This window comes from Uloborus diversus, chromosome 1 (genome assembly GCF_026930045.1).
Source record: "Uloborus diversus isolate 005 chromosome 1, Udiv.v.3.1, whole genome shotgun sequence".
In the NCBI taxonomy this organism is placed as follows: domain Eukaryota; kingdom Metazoa; phylum Arthropoda; class Arachnida; order Araneae; family Uloboridae; genus Uloborus; species Uloborus diversus.
In genome coordinates this window covers 200,027,081-200,053,451 of record NC_072731.1, presented here as the reverse complement: position 1 = coordinate 200,053,451, position 26,371 = coordinate 200,027,081, and the positions used below count along the sequence as shown (strand labels likewise).

The following is a 26,371-nucleotide window of genomic DNA, read 5'->3' as shown; positions in this document are numbered from 1 at the left end:
AGAGCTGTAATGCACAGGGCGAGTTGTCTGATTTACTGTGGAATGGCCCTTGCTGGTTTCATTTGGAAACTAACACTCAAAAATAATTAGTGGAAAGGCAAAATATATTTTTAAAAAGTAGCAGTAGATTCAGAGGATCTTTTTCTAAAATTGAGATCTCCAAAATTGTTGTCCAACAGTGAGTACTGTACGTAACAGGTGAACTTCATTTAAAAAAATAAATAAATAATTAATTAATTAAAATAGAAATTAGAATAATTTCGATTTGTTTATTTATTTACTTTGCTTAAAAAACTACTCAACTAAAGTACTTTCACTTAAACAAATAAAATAGAAATTAGATTTACAATCAAAATAGAAATTAGAATTTTTTAAATTTCAATTTATTTATTCATTTATTTTGCTTGAAAAAACTACAGAACTAAAGTAGTTTTACTTAAACAAATAAAATAGAAATTAAATTTACAATCAAAATGAAAATTAGAATTTTCTAAATTTCAATTTATTAATTTATTTATTTTGCCTGTAAGACTACACAACTAAAGGGTCAGAAAATTTTTAACTTTTAGTTCTGAATAATTCGTGTACATAAAAACGTAAGGTCAATTTTGTTTCTCTCGTAACGGTGGCATCACCCTTTGCATAAAAGAGCAAAACAAACCATGATTCCGTCTTAAGATCTCACTTCTTTTTCAGAGAATAAGGAAATCTTCGTAAGTATCGGGGTTAAGCGATGTTCGGTTTGCTGAACCGAAACCAGTCAACTTGCCAAGCAGCAGAGCATGGAATTTTGTTTTACAGCCTTGTCTGTTGCTCCCGAAAAAATCTCCCGACGGTCTATTATTATTTTCGTGGCATTATATGCGGGTTGAAGGTTTTCTGGTTTCCGTGTTTTGTTGCAGATGAGTAGATAATGATGTGTGGGAAGATTCAGTGCGCTCTTATCGATGAGTTAGACAATTCGTGTACATTTGTGACTCCTGTTGGCCCAGGCCCGAGCCTGAAGGGCAGAGTTGGCTTTCTGCCGGCAGAAACTGGTTAACCAAAATAACATGCAGAAACAGGCAAAAACTTAAAAGTATCTTTAATAACTCATAAGTAATTAACAAATGATACTTGTTTGAGTAAACTAAAAAATTAATTTCATTTCATCATTGTAAAAAATAAAATCCAATGCTAGTGTCCTTAATTTAGTTCAGAAAGGGAACTTATCAATTGCAGATGCTTGTAAAATTTGCATTTAAATCTAAGAAAGGATGAAAAATCATACGGGCGCTCGGGAAAGAGGAGTGACATTCAGAATTAAATAGGTATTACTGATTGTAATTTGCTCGCTTATATGCTTCATCTAAATTGCTTGTGATTAAAATTATCATGTGCTTCAAGAAGAAAGTGTCAGAATTTTACTTGCCAATATTAACCTAGATTGTGTACCTAATGTCATAGCTTAGCAAAACAAATTGCCCCATTTCTTGAAATTTATTTTTCCAGTCAAATATTTACCACTACCCCCAGCTACTACATGGTGGGCCAATTAAAAAAAAATATGTACGTATACAATAGACAAAAGTTCCACGAACATTGCTTGTTCCTTGATGCATTGCCTGCTAGCTCTTCCGTTGCAAGAATATTCTAAAGTTCCTCATTTGTGCATATTAAATCGAGAAACTATTTAGATTTTTGAAACCATCTTTTCAAAGAGGCAACAGCAGGGTCCAAGAAATGTAACATTTGATTTTTAATTGTGATAATATTGTAATTAAATTGTACTTTGGTTAACAATTAATTATTTTTCCATGCATTTTCTGTTGTATGTCAATAATTAATTTTCTGTCATTTTGTGAATTTTACTCAGTTTCTGCCGCAAATGTGGCAGAAAGTGGTTTTTGCCATGCCGGTTTTAACCGCTTTCTACCAGTGGTTTTAACCGCCTCGGCAGAAACTTGCCAACCCTGCTGAAGGGGGCCCAAGATTTTAAAATGAGGGGTGAAATAAATGTAGGGACGTATACAGGGGGGAGGGAAGAAGGTACACTTGTTGGCCTGGGAATTAACCTGAAGGGGGGGGGGGGGCGAGATTTTTAAAATGAGGAATAACGTAATTGCAGGGACGTAGGGGTGAACAATATGGAGGGGGCCCCGAAAAAATCATTTATGAGGGGCCCCGAAATTTCTGTGCACGCCCCTGCTTCTGCCGCCGGGGAGCGGTATTATTCTTGCCCGCCCGAAATCTGCAATATTATTTTATAGAAAATCATTTGCGCCAGAGAAGTTAACATCGCAGTCGGACAAATTCATCAGATAATAAATTCATCCAATTAGTGCTTTAGTTCAGTCTTTCTCAAACAAAAATCATTATTCTTCTTCTTTCCTTCCTTTTTACTTCCTTTTACAAAAAAGGAAGTATTGTATTCGCGAAAAAATTTTCACTCAAAAATCGCCCTTAATTTCCATTTTGCTCACCCCCAAATGAATGTTGAGTTTTTTTTCGATTCGACCACATGCGGAAAAGTGCCTAAGAATGTATAGACACGCCAAATATCCATTTTGACCATCACCGAGGTAATTACAACGACTTTTCTCGTGACGTCTGTATGTATGTGCGTATGTGTGTATGTGCGTATGTGCGTATGTGCGTATGTATCTCGCATAACTCAAAAATGGTATGTCCTAGAAAGTTGAAATTTGGTACATAGACTCGTAGTGGGGTCTAGTTGTGCACCTCCCCTTTTGGTTGCTTTCGGATGTTCCTAAGGGGGTCTTTTGCACCTTTTTGGGGGGAAATCATTGTTAATATCAATGCAAACTTAAGTGGTGTTATAATTTGGTAAACACTTGGTGACGTATCGCCAAGCTTTTGGTCGCCAAGTTTTTTCGCCAACTTGGCGACGATTTTTTTTGTTATAATATTCTAAGATATTATTGGAATTTTTTGTGATGCATGTAAATTAAATATTTGATAATGACTTTAAATGATAGTTTTAAAATATATTGTCACTTTGAATTGTTGTAAAATAATTTCTTGAAATTAAGTAGTTTATTATTATTTTTTTTGTTTTGTTTTTACAAGTATTTTATGTGCAATAGATAAATATATTTATAAAAATGAAATTGAGTAAAGAGTACCTAGAATAATTTTTCAAAAAATAAGCAAATTTATGCTATAAGTAAAACCAGCAGTGTCCCTTCGAAGAAAGATAATCCTATTCATTTTTTAAGAAAACAAAATTACTTAAATCAAACGGATAGTCAAAACGATTTTTACTTCCTTTTACAAAAAAGGAAGTATTGTATTTGCGAAAAATTTTTCACTCAAAAATCGGCCTTAATTTCCATTTTTCTCACCCCCGAATTAATGTTGAGTTTTTTTTTTTCGATCCGATCACACGTGGATATATGCCAAGGAACGTACAGACACCCAAAATATCCATTTTGACGACCCCCGAGTTAATTACAACGAATTTTCTCGTGACGTCCGTATGTACGTATGCATGTGCGTACGTGCGTGTGTGTGTGTGTGTGTATGCATCTCGCATAACTCAAAAACGGTACGTCCTAGAAAATTGAAATTTAATACGTAGACTCCTAGTGGGGTGTAGTTGTGCACCTTCCCTTTTGGTTGCATTCGGATGTTCCTAAGGGGGTGTTTTGCCCCTTTTTTGGGGGAAATCATTGTTAATTTCGATGTAAACTCAAGTGGTGTTATAATTTGTCGCACACTTGGCGATATATCACCAGTCTTTTGATCGCCAAATTTTATCACCAACTTGGCGACAAATTTGGCAATTTTTTTAAATTTTAAATTTGGTCTCAATTTGGCTAATGTTGGTGATATTTAGAGAGTAAACAATTGAATCACATTGAATTTGCCAATAATGGGGAAATGACATTAAATTGAAGTAAAAGGAAGTCATGTGATGCACACATCAGCTCGTTTCATTTTGAATAGAAGAACCGTAGCGTGCTTCGTGTTAAACAATGTTTAGAATAGAGTCAAATTTGTTACTAGCAAAGGATACACGACGGAATTACTGTGAAAAGAAAACAAGGTACAACTGCTTCTAAATATGCGCATTCATTTCTCGAAAACACCTATTTTTCTCACCTTTTGTTGCAGAAATTTTCTGCTGCTTAATCCGTTGGTAATTGGTTGCTTTGAAAGGGCTGTTTAATTCTTTCTGTTGCTTGTCGTTGTATAACTAGGCATAGAAAGTGAATGAATAACAGACAGAGCAACTAAAGAAAGGGTTCAAAGTAATATAAAGTAACAAAATAACGATGAGTAATGATTGTGAAGTAAAATGACGCAGCATAATTGAAAGTACAATTGAAAAAGATGTAAAAAAGACTCAACATTCGCAAACAGTCGTTTCTAGACTGAACAAGCGTCTTAATCAGGGCATTTATGTTCCGACTAGCTGTATTGCCCGACTTTGCCCAGTCTACCTTGAAAATAAAAGCTGTGTCAAGTGACGTATGTTCGACAATCAGGTTTAAATAAAAGAAAAAAAAAGAATTTGAATTTTGACAACTTGAATTCAAATTATGTTTTTCGCAATCACGAGTTGCGACAGGGCTCTACTCATTGGGGGCTACTGTTTCTAGAAACAGCTCTTGTCCCCCCAAGCCTACCCCTCCTCCTGGGTGGTTAAGTGTGTGTGCAGGCGTGTGTGTATGTGTAGGCACGCGTGCGTGCATGTGTAGGCTTGTGTGTGTGCGTAGACCTGTGTGTATGCACGTAGGCGTGTGTGTATGTGTGTAAAGGCTTGTGTGTATGAGCATGGGTGTGTATGTGTGTAAAGACTTGTGTGTATGAGCATGGGTGTGTATGTGTGTAAAGACTTGTGTGTATGAGCGTGTGTATGTGTAGGATATGGACGCCATCGACCAGGAGAAACGGATTCCAGGAGGCAGTGCTCGGAGCCGCGACTGCAGAGGCCGGTGTGCGGTGGTGCTGGTGTCCCTGGTCCATACTGAAAAAGGAACCACAACATCAAGGACGGTGAAATGAAAGCAATAAGCAATCGTGATTGCTCAAAAAACATCGTGCAAAATTTCCCTTCCAAACAATGACGACAGATATTAAAATACTTTTAAGGAATGGGGTTGTTTCCTTCAGTCAAAAGTACTACTTCTAGTCACTGAAATTGATAGAATGAGTAAAAAAAAATAACATGGACCCAGAAAAAACTTTCATTTCCCCAACAGTTATTTTTTAATTAAGTGTTTAAAATGTCCGATTCTGAAAGCCTTAAGCAGTACACAACACAACAGTATCCAGCGCATTTGACACAAGACATGCAATACCGAAGAGAGTGAGGAATCACTATGAGACAGAAACAATCAATTGAAGCAGAAAAAAAAATGAAAATTACAAATAAAATTACTTAACTGGAATTTTGTTTTTTAAGTACTAAATATAATTTTTATTTTGGACCTAAATTCGATATTGGTAATCAAGAAAGCTAGTCTAAAAACTATAATTTACTCCATCTGGTGGTGATTTATTGATTTCGTATCTGTTATCATTTAATTTTCAAATAGAAACTTATGATCGAACGGAGAATGTGTTTAGACATTAAAAGTTACTTTCTACTTTCTTTTAACAGATGGCAGCAGCAGCAAAAATGGTTGGGACATGACTACACCGTTGATGACTGTGTTTTGATGTTATAATAGAATTTTTCATTTATCTTTTACGCTAAATCCGAAATTGCTCTTCATTTCCCCCATTTCATTTCAATTTTTTGGAAATCGCAATTTTCAAAATTTGTAAAAAAAAAAAAATAGTATAGTAGTTTGAATTTTGAAATGCAAAGTTTTTCATTGCATAATTGCAGCCAGAGCCAGCAGTCTAACGAGTAGGGAAATCTGGAGTCCCCTTCCACCCCCCCCCCTCCTCCAGTGTAACCAAAACAAATGTCGGATTGAAGTAACGAACAAGAAAGAAAGAAAAATGTTTTTTTAAGTAGTTTCAAATGTAAGAATTCAAATTTGAACGTCTTTCCTTTTGTAGAAGTTCCAGAATCAACTAATGACAAAAATCTTTTGCAACTCTTCTTATACATCATAAATTCTTTTTCGTTTTCACCTTTCAAGCTGAAAGTACGAAAAGAAAAAAATTCAGGCTTTCTTTGAATGAAATAAATTTCAATTATTTTATTTCCAATAGCAAATCAATGTGATATACAAACTTCTCTTTAAAGGATGGGGATAATAATCCAAGTCTGGCCGCTCTTTTGAAAGCAAATATCTTGCTCAACAAGGCTCTTGCACCTTCTGAAGACAAGGTATATTTGCAATACTCTTTTTGACCAGCCTAAACTATTTGGCTATTTGCTTTACTTCCCTTTTAGAGATGATCCTTTCTTCCAGAAAGCTTTATAATCTTTGACCGAGTGATTATTACATGGAATAATTCCAACTATTTCGCAAATCGCAAATCTTATGACGCATATCTTTTTTTAAAACTTATAACGATTTTGTATGCTGTCAGCTTCTTGTAATGCTTCTATCTGAATCCTTTTTTATACCCTCTCTGACTTTATGACCTATATTAGGAGTGCTAACTTTCCTCAAAGTTATTTAGAAGTTACAACAAGTCATTTCAGCACTTCCGATTAAAACTTTAGTGAGCTGTGTCCCCCAGAAATTGCTTTACGTTTCGTTCTTGAATACGCGTATGCAATTGTACTGGATATTCAGTTAAGTAGCACACATTTGAGACTTGCAGAAAAAAAAAAACATTCTATATAATTTCAAAATATGGCAAACATTTTTTAAGTCATCGCTGTGGGCAAGTTTTCCAATTCAGAAGTATCACTTTTGATGTTTTATGTTTTTATTTGGCAACATTTCTTATTCGAGTCCTTTCTCCCTTTTAATTCCTTTCTCGTAATGGTGACTGGGCAGCTGTGACCTCACCTTTTACGAGAATACTTCCCCTGGAAAGAACTTGAAATTTCAAGTCTGTGGTAGTAAAACTTGAGCATAATAAGAACTCACTGTAGAAACTGCTTTAAAAAACTCATTAAGAAACAAACCGTGGTGGGTGGATAAGCTATGTCTCTGAAAGTTATATTTCACACATTGTTGTTGTTGCTGTTATCGTGTCCGTAATCAATAAACACAACGGAAAGATTGGTGTCATTGCCCCAAGAAGTTGAACTCCTGAAGTGAGAATCGAACCCGCATCAGGAGCAACATTCCGACATATGAAGTAAACCTTCTATATCACAGAGTCACGAAGGTGTATTTCATACATTAATCGCAATGTTTACCTGTTATTCTGATATAAGAATATCTCTTTTTGCACAGGTTGCGAAAAAATCTTAAGTACGTTCAGCACCCTCTGCCAGCACCACCGTCGCGTCGACGGGCCTCACGATGCTGCTCTTCTTGTGAAAACCGTCTCCAGGTTGCGTCCATATCCTACACACACACGCCTACACACACACGCTTACACACACATACACACACTTATACCTGCGCACAGACACAAACACACACACACACACACTCATGCCTGCACACAGACACAAACACATATGCCTACATACACACACGAACACCTACACAAACACACACGCGCATTCATACACACACACACGCTCGTGATTGCGAAAAACATAATTTAAATTCAAGATGCCAAAAGTTCAATTTTTTTTTTTTTTTTTTTCAGTTATAACAATTGCACAAGTAGTGTGGAGTACTGCAGTACAGTTCACCAATTTTTACTGTTTCTTCCGAGAACAATATAATTTTACCATTGCTTTTATTACAAACGAAACAAATTAATGTCGTTTGGTATCAGTCTTATGAAGTGGAAGTTTCCTTACTACAAGACACACAAACAAGTGAAGAAAAGAAAATAAAGAGATCCTGGCGATCTGTTAAATCCCGACAGTTCTTGATGCTAATCTGCTGTGGCGGATACAAGGGGAAATCATGAGGGTCATAACCCCTCCCCCAAACCCGCGGCAGTATTTGAATGTTTGCTCGAAAAAATAAAAACTTTATCGAAAAAATAAGAAAACGTAAATTTTTTTATTCACTTGCTTTTTGAGTGTTACATGAAGGATGGAAGGGGGGGGGGTCATGAGGGTCGCGATCCCCTCCTCTTAATCTGCGACAATACTTTGTAATCGTTATAAGGTTCATTGCAGTTGAGTAGTGAAAATGATTGCTTGAAAATAATAAAAGAAGGAAAGAAAACCTTTTAACAAAACCATAAGAAAAAGTAACTTTTTTTTTTTTTTTTTGTGGCATTACATGTCATTTTTCTATTTATATATAGCTTTGCTTGAAACAGTTTTTCTGCGACGTTCATCAGACGCCAGTTAAATAAAAAGGAACAAAGAAGTGTCTGCCGCCCGATCGCTTTTTATGCAACAAATTTAATCGACGAGAGTTATTGCCAAACTATTTCTGGAGTTGCAGGCATTGTTTTAATTTATAAAACATTTGAGTGTGTAAATGTTTTTTCTATGAAGTCTAAATTAGTATTTTTTTTTCTGTTGGGATTTTTAGACGGTTTCGTTTTCATTCGACCGACGGTTTCGTCGGTCATTCGGGCTGAGTTTATTTATAAATGTGCTGTAAAAAGTTAATTAACCCAAATCAGTGTTTTGGATTTTGTGTCGTGCAAGAAATGTAAAATTTTAGTTTCATGTTTGCGTGAAACCTCGCTATACATGGGTTTTCGAAAATTATCCGCTAGTATTAGACGGAAACTGTACTGAAAAAAGCCGCGTTTTGTCAGAGAAGGACTACCTATTACAAAAACAATGAAGCTTTCGGGTGACAAAACACTGGTATTTTTTTGCAAAGTTAAAAAAATACTTACTAATGAACCCAAATCTGGCGGAAACATATCCCAAGTTCCTGTATCAGACTCGGAGACTATTACAAAAACAATGAAGCTTTCGGGTGACAAAACACTGGTATTTTTTTGCAAAGTTAAAAAAATACTTACTAATGAACCCAAATCCGGCGGAAACATATCCCAAGTTCCTGTATCAGACTCGGAGACTATTACAAAAACAATGAAGCTTTCGGGTGACAAAACACTGGTATTTTTTTGCAAAGTTAAAAAAATACTTACTAATGAACCCAAATCTGGCGGAAACATATCCCAAGTTCCTGTATCAGACTCGGAGACTATTACAAAAACAATGAAGCTTTCGGGTGACAAAACACTGGTATTTTTTTGCAAAGTTAAAAAAATACTTACTAATGAACCCAAATCCGGCGGAAACATATCCCAAGTTCCTGTATCAAACTCGGAGACTAGAACGTCCTCGTCCACCTCCGATTTTTCTTTAACTGGAAAAGAATCAGTCTGTGAATATTTATCAATGTTCGAATTACATTCATAAAATATTTTCTTTTTAATTAGATTAGAATTAGTTCGTAGCATAGGGATGAGCACCTCAAAGCGATTTTTTGAAAATTCGATTTTGTTCTTTTTTCTATTCCAATTTTAAGAACATTTTACCGGGCAAATTATCATAACGTGGACGAATAAATTACCAAATTATCATAAAGTGGAATCTTAACATGGGCGAGCAAATAGCCATGGCAAATTGGCGAGAAATTCATCATCCATTATTTGTAAATGTACATGTGAACCAAATGCCCTTTTAATTTTCTACTACGGACAAAGCCGTGCGGGCACCGCTAGTTACAGCTATAAAAAAGATATCGAGGGTAAATGACTAGTAATGGGCACATATAGGTTGTTTTTGATAATAGTTAAAATATTTGAGATCCTTTCAAGCAAAATGTCCCCAAAACTAGTTAATTAAATTAAGTATGTATATTTTATGGATACACGTGACTATAATCAATTTTTTTGGCCATTCTTACTCAAAATTATTATTTTGGATTGATGATAAAACACATGCTGAATTCGGCAAACTACAAATAAAAAATGCAGCTGTAGTATAGTTTTATTCATTGTATTTGTTTACTAGCTGCGTCGCCCGGCCTTGAATATCTTGAAAATTAAAGTTATGCCAAGTGATGCATGTTCAATAATGATTTAAATTTTAAAAAAAAAGGAAGTAAAATTTCCTGTCAGAGTAATGACAACAGTCCGTAAAAATCCCTATTTAAATTTGGACATTAGTCTCTAAAAATGCGCTGTCGAATGAGAAAATTTCGTAAATAAAGTTAACACTCACCTAAATGTCCCAATACAAAAATGAATAAGGAAAAATTTTGCTAAAAGGGTCATATAAATAAAAGCAACAGTTCCACAATAGTGTCAGCAGACCTTATAAAAATCCTCATTAGAATTAGGAGAAAAGTCCTCGAAAATCCCCAGTAGAATCTCGACATTAGTCCCTAAAAAAATTGAAATTTGAGTGAGTACAACAGTCTAAAACTCTCATCAGAGTAAGGACAGCAGTCCCTAAAACTTCCCATTGGAATGAGGACAAAAGTCCTCCTAACTCTCAATAAGAAAAACACTCCCTAAAATTCCCTAAAGATGAGAACATAAATTTCTAAATAGATCTGTTACAATGGGGGGGGGGGGGGGAATTTACACCGGCCGTCAACGTCCTCATGAAAAGAAGCATAACCTCATAAAAAAAAGAGTCAAACGGTGTCAGAAAATAAGTATCAGCAAAACGTTATCACTATGGCATTTGGGTTTGAGAGCACTTATTCGCGAAGAGCACTGATATCCTTTTTTCAATGACAGTACGGTTTGAGAAAGTTTGCGTTCAAGCACAAGCCTATTCCTCGCATTAATATTATATTAATATTTCGCCGATGTAGTATTTGATTTCTTTCTTTCATTCTTTCTTTCTTTTCTTTTTTTTTCTTTTTGAGCAATCACGATTGCTTATTGCTTTCATTTGACTGTTTTTGGCGTGCTATCATTTTTCCCACCGGCGCGGCGCCACCCTCTGTCAGCACCACCCGTCGCGTCGGCCGGCCTCACGATGCTGCTCCTCTAGCGAAAACCGTCTCCAGGTTGCGTCCATATCCTACACACACACGCATACATACACGCACCAACACACACGCACACACAAACACCACCATACACACACATACCTCTACACACATACACATACACATTTACACACACGCATGCATACAGACACCTACACATACACACAAATACACACAACTGCCCACACATTCATGCCTGCACACAGACACAAACACATATGCTTACACACACATACACATACCCCGCCCCCACGCACACAAACACTCATACACACAACTACCCACACCCTCATGACTGCACACAGACACAAACACATATGCCTACACACATACACATACCCCCCCCCCCCCCCACACACACACACGCATACAAACACAAACTCGTGATTGCGAAAAACATAATTTGAATTCAAGATGACAAAATTCAAATTATTTTTTTTTTTCTTTCTTTCTTTCTTTTTTTTTTTTTGTAATTTCGTGCAATTTGCTAAATGTGTGTAGCAAACCCATCAATACTAGTAGTATAATATAGAATAATTACTAAATCCGTTTTGGAGGATAAAAAATACTGTTGTAAAATGCGATGTCATTTTTCTAACTCATTGATTAAATTTTAACACCAGTATAGCATTTATGAAAGCAGAATATTGCAACAATTGAATGCGCAGGACATTTTTTGTACGAGAAAGGGAGAGCGCACGTAAACTGTCTTCTTTTTTTCTTTTTTTTACAATGATGTAATGGAATTTTTAATCTCGCAATTAATAAAACGGCTACGTTTGAAAATGTTGGAATTCTGCACTACTCTCCACTCTCTTCCTAATCCAAAAATTTTACTGCTAAATTCAGCAACTATATTTTATCAGCAATTTTATATTCCGATTTTCTCTCTCTTTTTTAACTCCAGACACACAAAGGAAGGGGGATATAAGTTTGACATGTTTATATATCTGTGTGTCTGTTTGTGGCACTCTAGCGCCTAAACGGATGGACCGATTTTGAAAAAAAAAAAAATCGAAATGAGAGTTGATCGAGAGTGTTCTTAGCTAGGTTGCATCTTTGGGTGACATTAATTAAGGAAGATATTAATTAAAAAACCTCTAAAAGGTTTTTCGAAATTTTTGCAGTGAAACATAGCTAAACATTTTTAAATTTAGAACAAAATAAGGAAAGAGAGACGCGTCTGATAGAATGAGTTTGGAACTTCCATGTTTTAAAGAATTCGAATTATTACGTTTTTTTAAAGCAGATTTTAATAACGGCTAAGCCTTTATTCACGCGATTCATAGTTGCCAGTTTCTATTTAATAGCAAATAAAATATTTGACATTGATTTTTAATAGTATAAGGCTTTTAAAAGGGTTTTTAATTTTCACTCATGATTTTAAATTTGCGATTCAGTTGGTGCTTTTTAAATTTTTAATTTTATCGTTGTTGAATGATATTTTCTAATTTCGTTTTAAAGTAGCTGAAAAGTTTAATTGACAAGATTATTTTTAATCTTTTCAGAGTGAAGAAAAAGACGAAAAGGGTTTGAAAGCAGAATTAGATGGTCTCATAGAAAAAATAAAGGTAAGGTTACTTGATTGGTCATGAGTGTTCATTGCGAAAACCGACTTTAACAAGAAGTTCCGTCTAGAACTAAACGAGTTTACTTTATCGCCTACCAATATCTACTTTCTAGTATCTGATCAATATTCTCAAAAATAGCTAAAATCGCAAATTGTTTCAAACATATTTTTTTAATATTTTAAGCTGATTTCTAGGAATAAAATATGCCTCACTCATCTAAGGAATTAGATGCGTAAAAAATAAATAAATAAATAAACGAACAAATAAAATAGCAACGCCTTTTAAACAAAGCAGCTACAAAACTTTTTCCCGTTTTAAAAAAATTCTTTAACTGCTTTCAAAAAGAAAAAAGAAAAGAATTAAAATTAATCCATATAAATAAAACAGAGTATATATAGTATGTGTGTGTGTGTGTTCCCTATCCAAATCCAGTTTTCATCGTATCTCGACCAAATTTGGCTGGGAGGTACTTGGGCACCCGAGAAGGAACGCGAGGGGGGGGGGGGGGTCGAACGCCAAAAAAGAACCGAACGGTTCGAATTTCAATTTTAGGACCCGAAAATGGCTCTTTCTACGTGAAATATTTATCCGATTTCTTTGATTCAGGTCCCATTTGAAAGCCCACAGGGTTCATCCACATCCTTTGAATTTCAAAACAAAAAGCCAGTAAAATCACCGGGAAAAAAAATTAAAGCAATTTTAAGCCTAATGGAACTCTATTTTCATATCGGAAAATTATCGTTTGCGCGATCTCATTTTAAATTAGCGTGATTAAGACCATTCAGAAGATTGCCACTTTTTTTTCTCGACAATGACTAAATAAAATTTTATTAGGTTTCGAGTAGGGGTGCAACATCGATGTCGATGTGTTACATTTGATGTTTGTGGAAAATCGATGTTTTGGGTTCGATGTTTTTTCGATGTTGATGTTTTTGTATTTTAATTGAAAATTATAGTAAAACTTCTGACAGAGAAGCGACATTGATTGAAAAACATCAATATTTCAAAACATAGATCTTCAAATTGAAAAAAAAAAAAGAAAAAACGATGGTATCTATAAATTGACTCAAAATTATTAAACTCTCAGAGTCTGGTGCCAGGACTTGCAGTCTATTTCAAGCCTCCAGTTAAAGGGAAATCCTGTACATTACTAAGATGAAAATTAAAACTTTAAAAATTCAGAACAGGTAAAAGTTGCGTTATGGCAGTATTTGACTTCATATTCAATTATACATTTTTTAGAATAATTTATTGTGAAAGCCATTGCGTACGTGAACGCTTCTACGATAATGGATGGAAAATTTTAAAGTATGCCGTTTTTGTTTAAATATGAGTCTATAATAGTTAAAATTTAAATTTTTCATTTATGTTTACTTCGTTATGATATTGATAATTTAGACGTTATTTTATGAATCTAATAAGAGTCTTTAAAATTCATGCGGATATGATACAATGTATTGAAAATTTTGGTTACTGTAATCTTATCATTCCCTACGTTCTTTTTTAATAATTTTGCTCAATTAAAAGGGAAAAAAAAGAGCGTTAACTTGGAAAATAAACTTTTGATTTCTCCTTTGATCAATGTTAATATGTTTTGTGAACTACTTTTCTCAAAATAATAGCTTTAGTATGTTAAGAGACATAAATTAAAGCGATTTTCATCGGGAAATTTTCTCTGAGTCAGCCTTTTTCGGTCACGTGACGAAACCAGTGATAGGGCTTTCTATGTAAAATGGTGGCTAGAGCCGCTATATAGGGTCTGGTGGGGGAAAGTGGTCAATGGGGTAAAGTGGTCATACGTCAAATAAATGGCTATAGCTTGGAAATAAACGTTCGAATGAATGTGAAACTTTTATTTTAGAGTAAAGCAGTTAGAAACTACATTTTGAATACAAAATTTTACAACTGGAAAAATTTTATTTGGTAAAAAAAAATATTTTGCGTGAACATGAAAAATTTTAAAATCTAAACACCTATTTTAACATCCTTGGGAAATTTTGTTTGTTAGAATTAGGAACAGATTGACTGTACAAGAAGCTTCCTACATTTCTCAAGAACTCTTACTCATTAGCAGTTAGCTGAATCTATTTTAGATAATTTTTTAGAACAATTTAAGTAAGATGGGGTAAAGTGGTCATAATATTAGGCTAAACGAATATTGTTCTTCTAATGTCACTTAATCTTTAGGTATAAGGCAGATACAAATTAAATATTAATTTTACTCAATATGTATTGTTTTTACAGTAAACGAGGTTAAATATACGAGTATATGCGTATATATATACGCATATATACTCGTGTAGACATGTACATAGACGTATTCACATAAATGCGCCAATAAATACATATATGGGTATCTGCAAATATTTTTTATCCACACAGCTATACATTCTACTATACACGTATATGCTCGCTTATACTCGTATATATAAGAACACTTATATACTCAGGTAGACACGTATATACGCGTACGTACTCGAGTAGACACTTACATACAAGCATATGATATAAAAGTGTACAGGTTGAGTTTGCATTCTTGAGCAAATTAATAAAAGGTGTTAAAGGAGAGGAGAAGAAGTAAGAGTTAATAAGGAACATATGGTCACAAACACAATGCTGACGTGCTACATGCACGCAAAGTGAGAAATTGATGGATGCAAAAAAAGTCACAAATTTCTATATATATATATATATATATATATATATATATATATATATATATATATATATATATATATATATATATATATATATATATATATATATATATATATATATATATATATATATATTACACAAATGCAATTTTACACAACATTTTAGGACTTAAGAAAGTTTTAAACCGATTGATGAAATTTACGGCCTTTAGCTGAAAAACATCATGCGTCGCATTTACAGATCCCTCTCTGTTGCAAAAACGAGACTTTTGAAAATTTTTCATCAGCCGCTGCGCCTTTGTTGCGATGCGTGTATTAGAGCTACTACGGACCGTAACTTTCAACAACTGCTCTAAATATTTCTTAAAAACTAAAATGTTAGGTAAAATCATCTGTGTGCAACAAATTTGTGCCCTGCTTTGCCTCCTGGCTTTGTGTGCATGTAGCCCGTCAGTGATTATAACTTCCTTATGATTCTTTGCTTCTTATCTTTCTTCCTCTTATCTTTCTATCCTCCCCTCTCACACCCCTTTGATTTTTGCCCAAGAGCTTAGATTCACTCTGTAGGCCGACATGTATATAAGCGTATATTCTCGTGTACACATACATATACTGGTGTATACACGATAATGTACGTATATACGTCTATACAGGTATATAATCGTGTGTACACGTGTACATGTGTATATACTCGTGCTTCCATATTATATATACGTGAGTAGACACACAGACGCACTGGATGTATCCACGAATTAACTCGTGTACACCCGTATATGCATGTACGTACACTTATATATGCGTATATACTTCTAATATACACATATATACTCAAGTATGCACGTATTTTCTCGAGATACAAGTGCATACGCGCATATGATGTTCCTTTATACGCGTATATACTCGTATATACACGTGACACGTACATATACGTGACACGTATATACATGTGATACGTATGTACTCATGTAGACACGTATAGACTCCTGTAGGTAATCAAGTATACATGCTTATATACTCGTATTTATACGTATATACTTGAGTAGGCACGTGCATGCATGTATCTGATGTATACATGTATCTACTCATATAGGAACGTGTTTACTCGTGTATAACACAACACGTATATATTCGTGTACACATGTACTCGTGAATATACTTGTAATTATAAAAACAACTGAAATATACAAGTATTAGGGTTTTTTATAATGGTTTTGCTACTATTTTTAACTATGACCACTTTACCCCATGCTATGACCACTTTCCCCCACCCCATGGGGTAAAGTGGTCATAAAAACATAGGGAAAAGAAAGTTCTATAAAACTACTAAAATCAATATTTTTCTTCCTAAAATTTAATGTACCGTGTTCTTTAATAATGCAATGTAAAATAACAACAAAAAAAGTTGAAGTGTTTAAAGAATTTGTTGCATTTATTATCCACCTAAGTTGAAAACATACGATTTTATGACCACTTTACCCCACCAGACCCTATACAAGCCGACCGAGCCGACGCATCAGCTTAAGTTTAGCCATTTTGGATCGGATTTTTCATTGTTGCGGCGCTAGGGTTACCAGAGTAAAGTTTCGGGTTTTGCCAAATTGGGCAAAAATAATATTTTATTTAATAACTATTTCACGTGTGTGCTGCTAATAATTGCTGGCAGTGAAAAATCTCCTAACGCAAAGACTTACCAGAAAAGACAACCACTCAAACACGCGCTTCGATCCAAAACGGCTGATCTTAAGCTGATGTGTCGGCTCGTATATATAGGGGCCTTACTAGAACCCCTGCGTGCCATCATCATTCTTGATGTCACACGAGGACACGCCCTGATTTAGAGATATAATGTTTAATTTGAATAATTAAAATTTAAATACTCAAAAATTAATGCATTTTCTGGCTCCATTTTTTTTTCAATTTATTTATTTATTTTCCCACTTATTCAATTAATCACAGAACTTTTGAATGATGAATAGAACAATATTGTTAGTGTGGATAGCAAGCGCAATGAGTAGGATGATGAATTGATCCGAGTGGATCTGAGTTTGAACCTGTGGGAAATTACCGCCAAATGGATAAAACGAGATTTTCCAAGAATAAAAATTAGTACAAGGAATGGATCATTTTTCGGTCACAGAACAAAATTATTAAGAATTTATGCATATCAAATCTAAATATATTACCGGTAATAATTAGCGACTGATAGAAAAAGTAGTAAACCAAGCGCTCGGAGTTTGATTTGTGATGTGCATTAGCAGAAACTATTCCAAACACGAAACAAATTAAAATTATTAAACAGCATCAACCGTCTCATTAACAACTTCTCGATTTAAGAGAAAACTGCTTTAAAAAACAGATGTTTTCTTTGTATGAATGATTTAAAATTAACAAACAGTATTATTTTGTTTCGAAATTTAAAGAAGAAAAGGTGCAGCACTGTAAAAAAAAATGTGTAACCTTACTCCGTAAAAGCGGAGGCAGCATAGCTGCCTGCATAACAATGGAGTAACTTAACAGATAAAACTGGTGTAACGCTGTAACGTTACACCAGTTTTATCAGTCAAGTTACTCCATTGCTATGGAGGAAGCTAACCCCCGGAATAAGGTTACACAAAGTGCAGAATGCTGCCACCGTATTTACGGAGTAAGGTTACACATCTTTTTTTTTTTTTTTGCAGTGAGTATCGCTAATTTTATTTTCAGACAAAACTCTTTTGGTGGTAATTGTTAACATATTATTAAATGTACGGGTAATAGGCTTAAATAGTTTGGAACCGCTAGGGTAGAGAAACAAAATGTTCATGGACTGGAGAAGCTTTAGGCAAACATTTTAACTACCTCGAATGGCGGGTTACTGAAACTTTATGTGTGCCCTCTTCACCTCTTGTTTAATTTTTGGTCACCTGTTGGGGGAAAGCTGCTGCGTGCCCTTTGTTGCTACCAGTGACCAAAAGCCTCGCAGTGTCTCCCATTTCAATATATTTTATATCAAGCAATTTTGAACCCTTTTCAAAAGAAGAAACCTTTTCGGTAATCCTTTTGCTTTCTACAGGAAGCACAGGCCGCTGCAGCGGACAAGACACTTGAAGATATATGCGGTGATCTGTCGGACGTACCCAAAATTCCATGGAGAACTAAAAAGATCCTCAAAGGACATCTATCCAAAGTGACCGCGGTGCACTACAGCGGGGATAACAGGTCAGAATCCTTAGTCTATTGAAAATCACTGAGATTGCAAAGAAAGGAAAACATGTAAATAATTCTTAAATAATAAAACAATTATTATTTCTTCTATCAATCAGATACTTCAAACCTTCACGACAGTGATCCAAGTTGAGAACTCAAATCTACTTAAATTTTATACCTTACCAAATTATATCAACATTTCGAAGTTGTAGGAAGTAATTTCACAGCTGGAAAAAAAAAGCCTAGCCATATCTCTGTACATATCCTTATTCCAAAATTAATTGCTTCATCTCAGCCGTGCGTAACCATCTAAGCTTCAAGTTGTTCAACAGTAACTGAATTATTTCTTTTAATTTCAGGCACTTGGTATCTGGCTCTCTTGACGGAAAACTCATCATATGGGACACTTGGTCCGGAAATAAAGTAAGAACATCCAGCATCCATCATTCATTTGAATTTTGACGTCTTGAATTCTCAAATTATGTTTTTCGCAATCACAAACTGTGATAGGACCCTACTTGCAGAGTTCATTGTTTTTACAAATGGAATGGAATGGAATGGAAATGATCAAAAAATGTGCGCCAGTCATATTATGACTGGTGATTTTCTAGAATAGGAAATACAAGACATATTCATTGAAAAAGGAATGGTGATTAGGATGCGGCGATGGTAATAAAGATACAAATTTTATGGCCATTATCTACCAGTACAATTATCATAAAGATTACTCACAGCGTATAACGATATGTATTTTTATTTCCTATCAATCTTAAATCATGGGAGCTAGTGATTCGGAAATCTTTGTATCTAGATGAAGTTTTGCTTTTTAAGTTCATCTATATAAGTGTTTTTCCTGAAAAAAACTAATATTACACAAAACTTTTTTTTTTTTTTTTAATGTAAAGTTTGCTTGAGTTAAGTCCGTAAAAAAATATGAATAAAATTAAACCGCAGACGATTTGTAACAATGAAGACGAAATTTTCGCTCTCTAAATAAATACTAAAAAACCATCGTCATGTTTAAATCTGTAAAATCAGAGTGGTGAGCAGTTCATAATTGCTCAACAAGTTTTTCGTTTTTGTGGTAAGGCTTTAAGGAAAAAAAATCTGACGTGTGCAACACATAACTTCGTGTACGCCTATATTAAAAGGTAGATGTTTCTTAATAACTTAAGGGTCCATGTACTCATGTACGCGAGTTAGAAGTGATACTTACATACGATTTTTTTACTCTTTTCTACATCTACAGGTATATAAAAGTATGGTAAACATTTTTTTTAAATGGCACTTTCAAATGTACAGAAATGTGATGTTTTTGTTTGCATCTGAGATTTGAAATTAGAGTCTAAATGGAAGAAAAGGATTAGAAGAAATGTTTGTGTTGCTAGTATGACAATTCTGTACCTCAGAGTCAGACGGACGTAAGTCCAAAAATCGCGATTTTCTGTTTATTGGTGCAAGTTTATTCCGCATCGCACCATGTGAACGTATTTCTGAAAGAACAATCCTTTTCAATTTTTTACCAGGGTTAAAGAGCCCATCTTTGCATGCGCCAGAAAAAAGATTTTTCTCTCTCCTCTAAAATTACCATTTTGTGACTTACTTCCTTCTGGCTCTGAGGAACAGAATTTGTTTTCAAAGTTTTACAATTTGGAGAGAAAAAAAAAAGAAAAATTTTCAAACTTTTTTATCTTTTTTGGAAATTTGCACTTTTTGCGTTTGATCTGGAACTTTTTGAGGCATTTGGAGAAGGCATAATAATGATCTGTTTCTAGAGTAATGCGTTGGAGACTTTCATCGTTAATTATACAATATACAGGGTGAGCACAAATGATGAACTCCTCGATTTCAAAAAATCTATATTTTCGAAACTTCTGCACATATGACAATAAGTGATGAATGAATTTCAAACAGAAATTTTACAAGTTTTTATTTTATTTATTTTTTTCAGTCATAAATATTCGATTTGTAAGCCTTTTGTTACACGACAAACGTCTAATCTTTAATACAGTTCGTTACACACGCCATGTGGCATCTTTTAATGGGATCAAAGGCAGGTATCAAGCCCCGATGCACAACGAAAACTTCAAGAACGCATTTGCGCAGCCTTATTACGAACTGTTGACACTGCGATACTCCGAAATGTATTGAACGAACTGGATAAATACAGCTTCGATGTTGTCGTGTAACCAAAGGCTCTAACATTGAGCATTTGAAATTTGACGCTTTGCGCAAATGAGTGATTGCACTTTATTGGGGGAAAAAACTTGGTATAGTTCTCTCTAAGTTCGAGTGTCACTAATTGCAATATGTGCAGCAGTTTCCAAAATATGATCTTTTGAAATCGGGTCCATCATTTGTGCTCGCCCTGTAGCCTGTACATGTTACATTATGTTTATTTTAAGCTTCTAGTTTGCCTATCAAATGGAAACTCCACTCGAACTTGCGCAAATATCGGTTGTTTGCCTGCTTTAGGTGCGCATCATCCCCTTGCAGTCCAGCTGGGTGATGACCGCCTCCTTCTCTCCGTCCGGCAACCTGGTGGCGTGTGGCGGCATGGACAACATGTGCACGGTCTACGACGTGAATTCGAGGGATGGTCAGGGATCGCCCAAGATCCGGCGCGAGATGATGGGCTTCGAGGGATTCCTCTCCTGCTGCAGGTTCCTGGACGACGACAAAATCGTCACGGGATCCGCCGACATGAAGATGTAAGTCCTCCGACCAGCCAGAATACGAGGGTCGGAACTTTAATTACGGCTACTATTTATTAACGCGCCGACGGAATAGTGCTTACGCAGCGTTTAGACGCTGGTCTCTTGCGTCCAAAGACGCAGGTTCGAACTGGCTCCGATCGGTGGATTTTCAAGATGCAGAAAATCTGCAGCTTCCATGTCGTATGACTATGTGGTATGTGAAAGAGCCCTCGAGTACTCGTTTGACTTAGAGTACTTTTGACAAAATTGTATTCCTTGTGCTGTTTCTCATCGAAGAGATCGAAGGTGTCTCCATCTAGGGGGAAAACTGGGTGTCAAACTTCTCGTGTTAGTGATGACCACCGATAGTGGTGCTACGTGGAAGAATGGATGCCATGTTGAGGGATAGCACTAGCTCTGCAAAAAGTTATTCCTCTAACGCAGCCCGTTAGAAAGAAGATTTATTAACATCTAATACAAAAGTGATACATGACACTAAGTTTACAGTACTTCAATATAATCACTAGCATTATGTGTGACTCATTTCCAACGATATGGAGGTAATAGGACAGTGGCGGATGGGGCAGCATGAATTGGCCCTGGCATTTACAAACCAGCCGGCCCTTTAGGAGTTGTGGCCTTTTAGGAGTTGTACCCCTCCTCTAGTGTTTTCAAATATAAAAGAGAGAGTAGATCCAGCTTCTAGTTTTAGGAAGGAGTCATCACCAGAATTTGAGGACTTAAACTAGGAGAATTGCATTTTACGATTACATAAAAAAATAATTAATAATACGAACACATGCATGATGTAGTGTAATATTCGCGTAGATAATGGGGGTTCGGGGGTCACTCCCCCGGAAAGATATCATATACAATTGAAAAAAAAATTGGATCTGAAGCTATCACGGCCTATCGGCGTTCTTTTTCCAGTTACATCTGGAAGTTGCTTTGTATACCAGGGAATAACTACAAAATCTAAATTTAAAATCATGAAATTTGATTTTATCTTTTGAAGATTTTCTCCTGCTCTTTTAAGGAATGTACGATTGATCACAAGGTCATTTGGATTTAAATTTACTGCATCTACATAGGCTGTTAATAAATGAACCGCATCTTTATACCTAATGCGGAATTTGTCTAACAGTGATGAAAGGCAAGCAGATATTAATAGTTGTCAAGCTTTTTTGCGTTGTGGTAAACCAGATGTAAAAAAAAAAAGGTTCAACAATTTAGAATAGATACCCATATCGGTTTCTAAATCTTGTGAATCGCAAGAAAAATTTTATGCTAATGAAAGATAATGTACTGAAATAGAAGAAAATAAATTTAAAGTATAGATTTTTACATTATTCCGACCTGAATTTTTTTCATAAATATATATTTTAGATATGGAAAATACAGTATATTTTTATGTTAGAGTAATCGAAGATTAAAAAAAAATTTAAACATCACATAATCATTTAAGTATATTCCTAACTATAGAAAGCGAATTAAAATATAATTGCCATTACTTATATTTATAGCATTGAAACCTTGCGACTCCTATTATATAGCAGGAAGTTTTGAAAATCAACATCCACAAAGCCTAGTGGGGGCAATATGTTGTTGTCAAAGATCATTCATTAATGGCCTAGGCCAATCATTAATATCCTTTAGAATCAGTTGAGTCCATCTTGGTAAAAAGAAATGTTCCCCTTCCGCTTAGTTTAGAATAAGCACAGAAGAGCGGTATGCTTGACCCAAGGCTATTGGTGTACATGTACCCTCTGTAATATTTTACAGAATGCACAAAAAAATGCAAAAACACTTTTACAGAATGAAAGTGAGAGAATGGTTGGTCTGGAAATAGCAGCATCTATTGAGGCTCAAAATTACTTTAAATATAAAACATTGGAATATTTTTACATAAAAATGAGAAAATCCGCAATTTTTTCTTCGAAACTCAAAAAAAAGGGGGCCTAGGGGCACGTGTTAATATTCATGGATTGACTTAAAATTTTGCAAGGATCATTTATTTGTATAATGGAACCAATTGAAGGGGCTTCGAGTAAAATATCTGCAACTTCAAAAATAACACCCTAATATATATATATATATATATATATATATATATATATATATATATATATATATATATATATATATATATATATATATATATATATATATATATATATATATATATACAAACTTTTTTAAAATAATAACACAATGGATTTGAATCAAAATGATTTGTGAAAAATTTTCAATGAAATTTCCTGAAAGTGTTTTCAATGTTTTTTGTAATTTACTTACTTCGTACTGGATCGAGGTGTTTTTCAGCATGCTGTGGGACCTGGAGAAGGGAGACAAAGAATTCGAATGCACGGGCCATGCGGGTGACGTGATGAGCATGTCCTTACATCCGGACAAAACAACCTTCGTCACAGGGTCTGTCGACAGAACTATCAAGGTAAGAGCAGTCATTTTAAAAGTAGGGATATGTAGACCAAAGTGAAATGGCGGGGGTGCCCCCCCCCCTAAGATCAAGGGCGCAACCCCCTTAAATATCACAAAAAACCCCCTTCCAAAAGCTAGAGCACCCAAAAAGTAAAAAATACCCCTCAAAATACCCCCTTAAAAATTTCAATGGCGCAGTCTGCGCCATGAACCTCCCCCCCCCCGGTGGGCACCCCTGGAAATGGGGAAATATTCACTATGTTTTTTGCGCCATTTATTAAACCACTTACGTATTCATTTTTTAATTTATTCATTTCCATTCATCTATTTAATACTCCTCTTATTTATTCATGCATTGACTTATCTTCTTAGTAATTTACTCATTTATTTTATTAAAAATACTTTAGTAATCAAATAGAAAATATCTTATCAGAAAAATATTCATTTTTCACTTTTAACAGCGAAAAAAAAAGTGTGATGGATAAAAAAAATGCACATACACATTTACTGTCAAAAATGAAAAGAAAAATGTTTCAATGAAAGTCTTATTATAGAATATGTTTTTTCCTTTTTGCACTATAATTTTCAATTTGTTCATTTTGGAAAAGGAAAAGTATCTTAACTATTTCGCTTTGTCCCACATTCCGCTACTAATATTAACCACTTAAGGGCGCCGCATCTGTCACGGGCGAACGTAACTGGCAAATGCAGTACTGGCACAGGCGTATCTGGCGTTACTTGATTTCTAATGCCCGTCTGAGTTGCGCTCGAGCAAAAATAAATAGGCTAGATTGTTTTTGAACTTATTTACCAGAGATGGCACAGCGATTCTGCATTGTTCTTGTGAAATCCAAGTTTTCTTGTATAAAGCAGTTTTGTTTTTGGTGGGAAAAGGTAGTATAGCCGTTTAAATTGCCAAACTGAAATTTATCCTTCTTTTTTTTTTTTGGCTTGTAAATATGACAATTTGCTTTAACTTGATTTTAATGCTTTGAAATTCAAAATAAACATGCAATTAAGTCGTTTACACTTTGTTTGAAAAATATTTTTATGACCTCCTCCCCGGTCATCCCTTCTCCCTCCACAACTGAAATTGCAAAAAATAGCTTCTAACTATGCCTGTATTTTATTTTCTGTCAAAGATCATTTTTTGCCAATTCTTCCGAAAAAAAAGTTGTGCTTTAAGGGGTTAAGTAAATAATCACAGAAAGTATGAAGTATATAAAACTATTTCAGTAAGTAGTAGTCAAAAACCGCGCCCCTGTAATTATTAGCAATCGCTATTTTTTTGTTAAAGAAGATATTTTATCAAAATAACTTTTTTGGAAACAGTCGAGCTTAAAAAAAGCATTATGCAGCGCAGATTGTTTTCTCTGCACTGACACTGATCTGGTAGAAAAAATATTTTTACAGAGTTCGTTCATTTTTGTTTAAAACAGGGGTAGTCAGCCTTTTTCGGAAAGATTGCACTATCTGGGGAGAAATGCTGGGGATTGCACTATCTGGAAGTTTATATATTTGTGCCACTTTCCTAGTTCATGCGGCTTTTAATTTTCTTCATCACCTTTGATTTCTGTGTATTGTGGCATCACGACATACAATTTCGGCTGTATATTTCTTAGGTTCGTATGCATAGAATCGTAACTACTACTAGGATTTAAAATCTTTGGGGCATTCCAAATTTAAATATTATAGCTACCACGTTGCGGCTGCTTGTTGTCGTAGCGGAATTTCTAATGCAAGTATAAATACTAATTAAAATATTAAAATAAGAATAACAGTAAAAAACTCCATTAAATTTCAAAGTAATATAAGTTCTACCACATTGCGACTGTTTATTGTCTTAGAGGAATTTCTAGTATATCTATAAATACCATACCAATTGAAATAAGTATAACATTAGAGTACTGCATTAGGCGGTTCGTACGGGAGAAGTGGGCAACTACCCCCTCACTTTTAAAAGTAAAGGGGGCTTTGTCCCTCCACTTTTCCAAGTTCAAAATTAACGATCAATCAAGAAAAAAATAATAATAAAATAAAATTGATTGATTCACGTGGATAAAGAAAGAAGAATCTTCATATAAATAATAGCCGTTGATCGAGTAACCCGCTTATTTCAACAATGAAACTCGAACCACTACATGATAATTTCATAATATTTTTCGGTAATATTTAACATGCAGGGAAAGGCTTCATTGTGACAAGGCTTGACTCGATCCGGCAACTTAACTGTTTTACTGGTAAGACTTTCATTTTAGAATAACGAAGAAACCAAAATAATTAACGCTCTCTAATGGAGTTTAGAGTTAATCCACTGGTGTTAGGGTTAAAATTTCAACAAACAGGCAATGTCTTGGTTCAAAGGTTGAAAAAATTGTCATCCGTCATTCCATGACGGGCGGTTTTCTAGATGACTTAATAATAGTATGGGTTTTAAAATTTTCAAGTCATTACTTCATTAAAGGTAAAATGGAACTTTAAATAGGAAGAAAAGAGTCTACTGTGTCCAATCATCCGGATTTTGGAAGTGGCGTCTCGAAATTTTTAGAGGTCATTAAATCAATAATGACATTGAACTTCAATTTATATATAAAAAAATGTCGGCTGTAAAGGTACCTCTCCCCTAACCTGCCCTCCTCCCACACCTCAAATGCCATGTGACTATACTGTGATGAAAGTTACAGCCATTTAGTGCGTCGTGATCGGGAGCAGATTACTACGCACAAGGGTGGTATTTCAATCCCTGTGATTTGGGACTTTTAATGAAATTTTGTTTTAAATAGGAAGAAATGTCTTTCAAACTTTTTTCCGAGTTAATCTGTCACGGACACACACATTTCGAAATTATCTTTCAGTCA

General features: G+C 34.9%; 1 protein-coding gene across 1 annotated transcript in view; it reads left to right on the top strand.

The window, feature by feature from the left end:
• LOC129234117 (guanine nucleotide-binding protein subunit beta-2-like) overlaps positions 1–26,371 on the top strand; it is a 44,423-nt gene that overhangs the window by 13,343 nt on the left and 4,709 nt on the right. Inside the window, exons 2-6 of the mRNA XM_054868008.1 lie at positions 12,473–12,535; positions 18,245–18,390; positions 18,738–18,801; positions 20,854–21,089; positions 23,397–23,526. Coding sequence (XP_054723983.1) covers positions 12,473–12,535; positions 18,245–18,390; positions 18,738–18,801; positions 20,854–21,089; positions 23,397–23,526 — 639 coding nt within the window. The remainder of the gene's footprint in view (positions 1–12,472; positions 12,536–18,244; positions 18,391–18,737; positions 18,802–20,853; positions 21,090–23,396; positions 23,527–26,371) is intronic.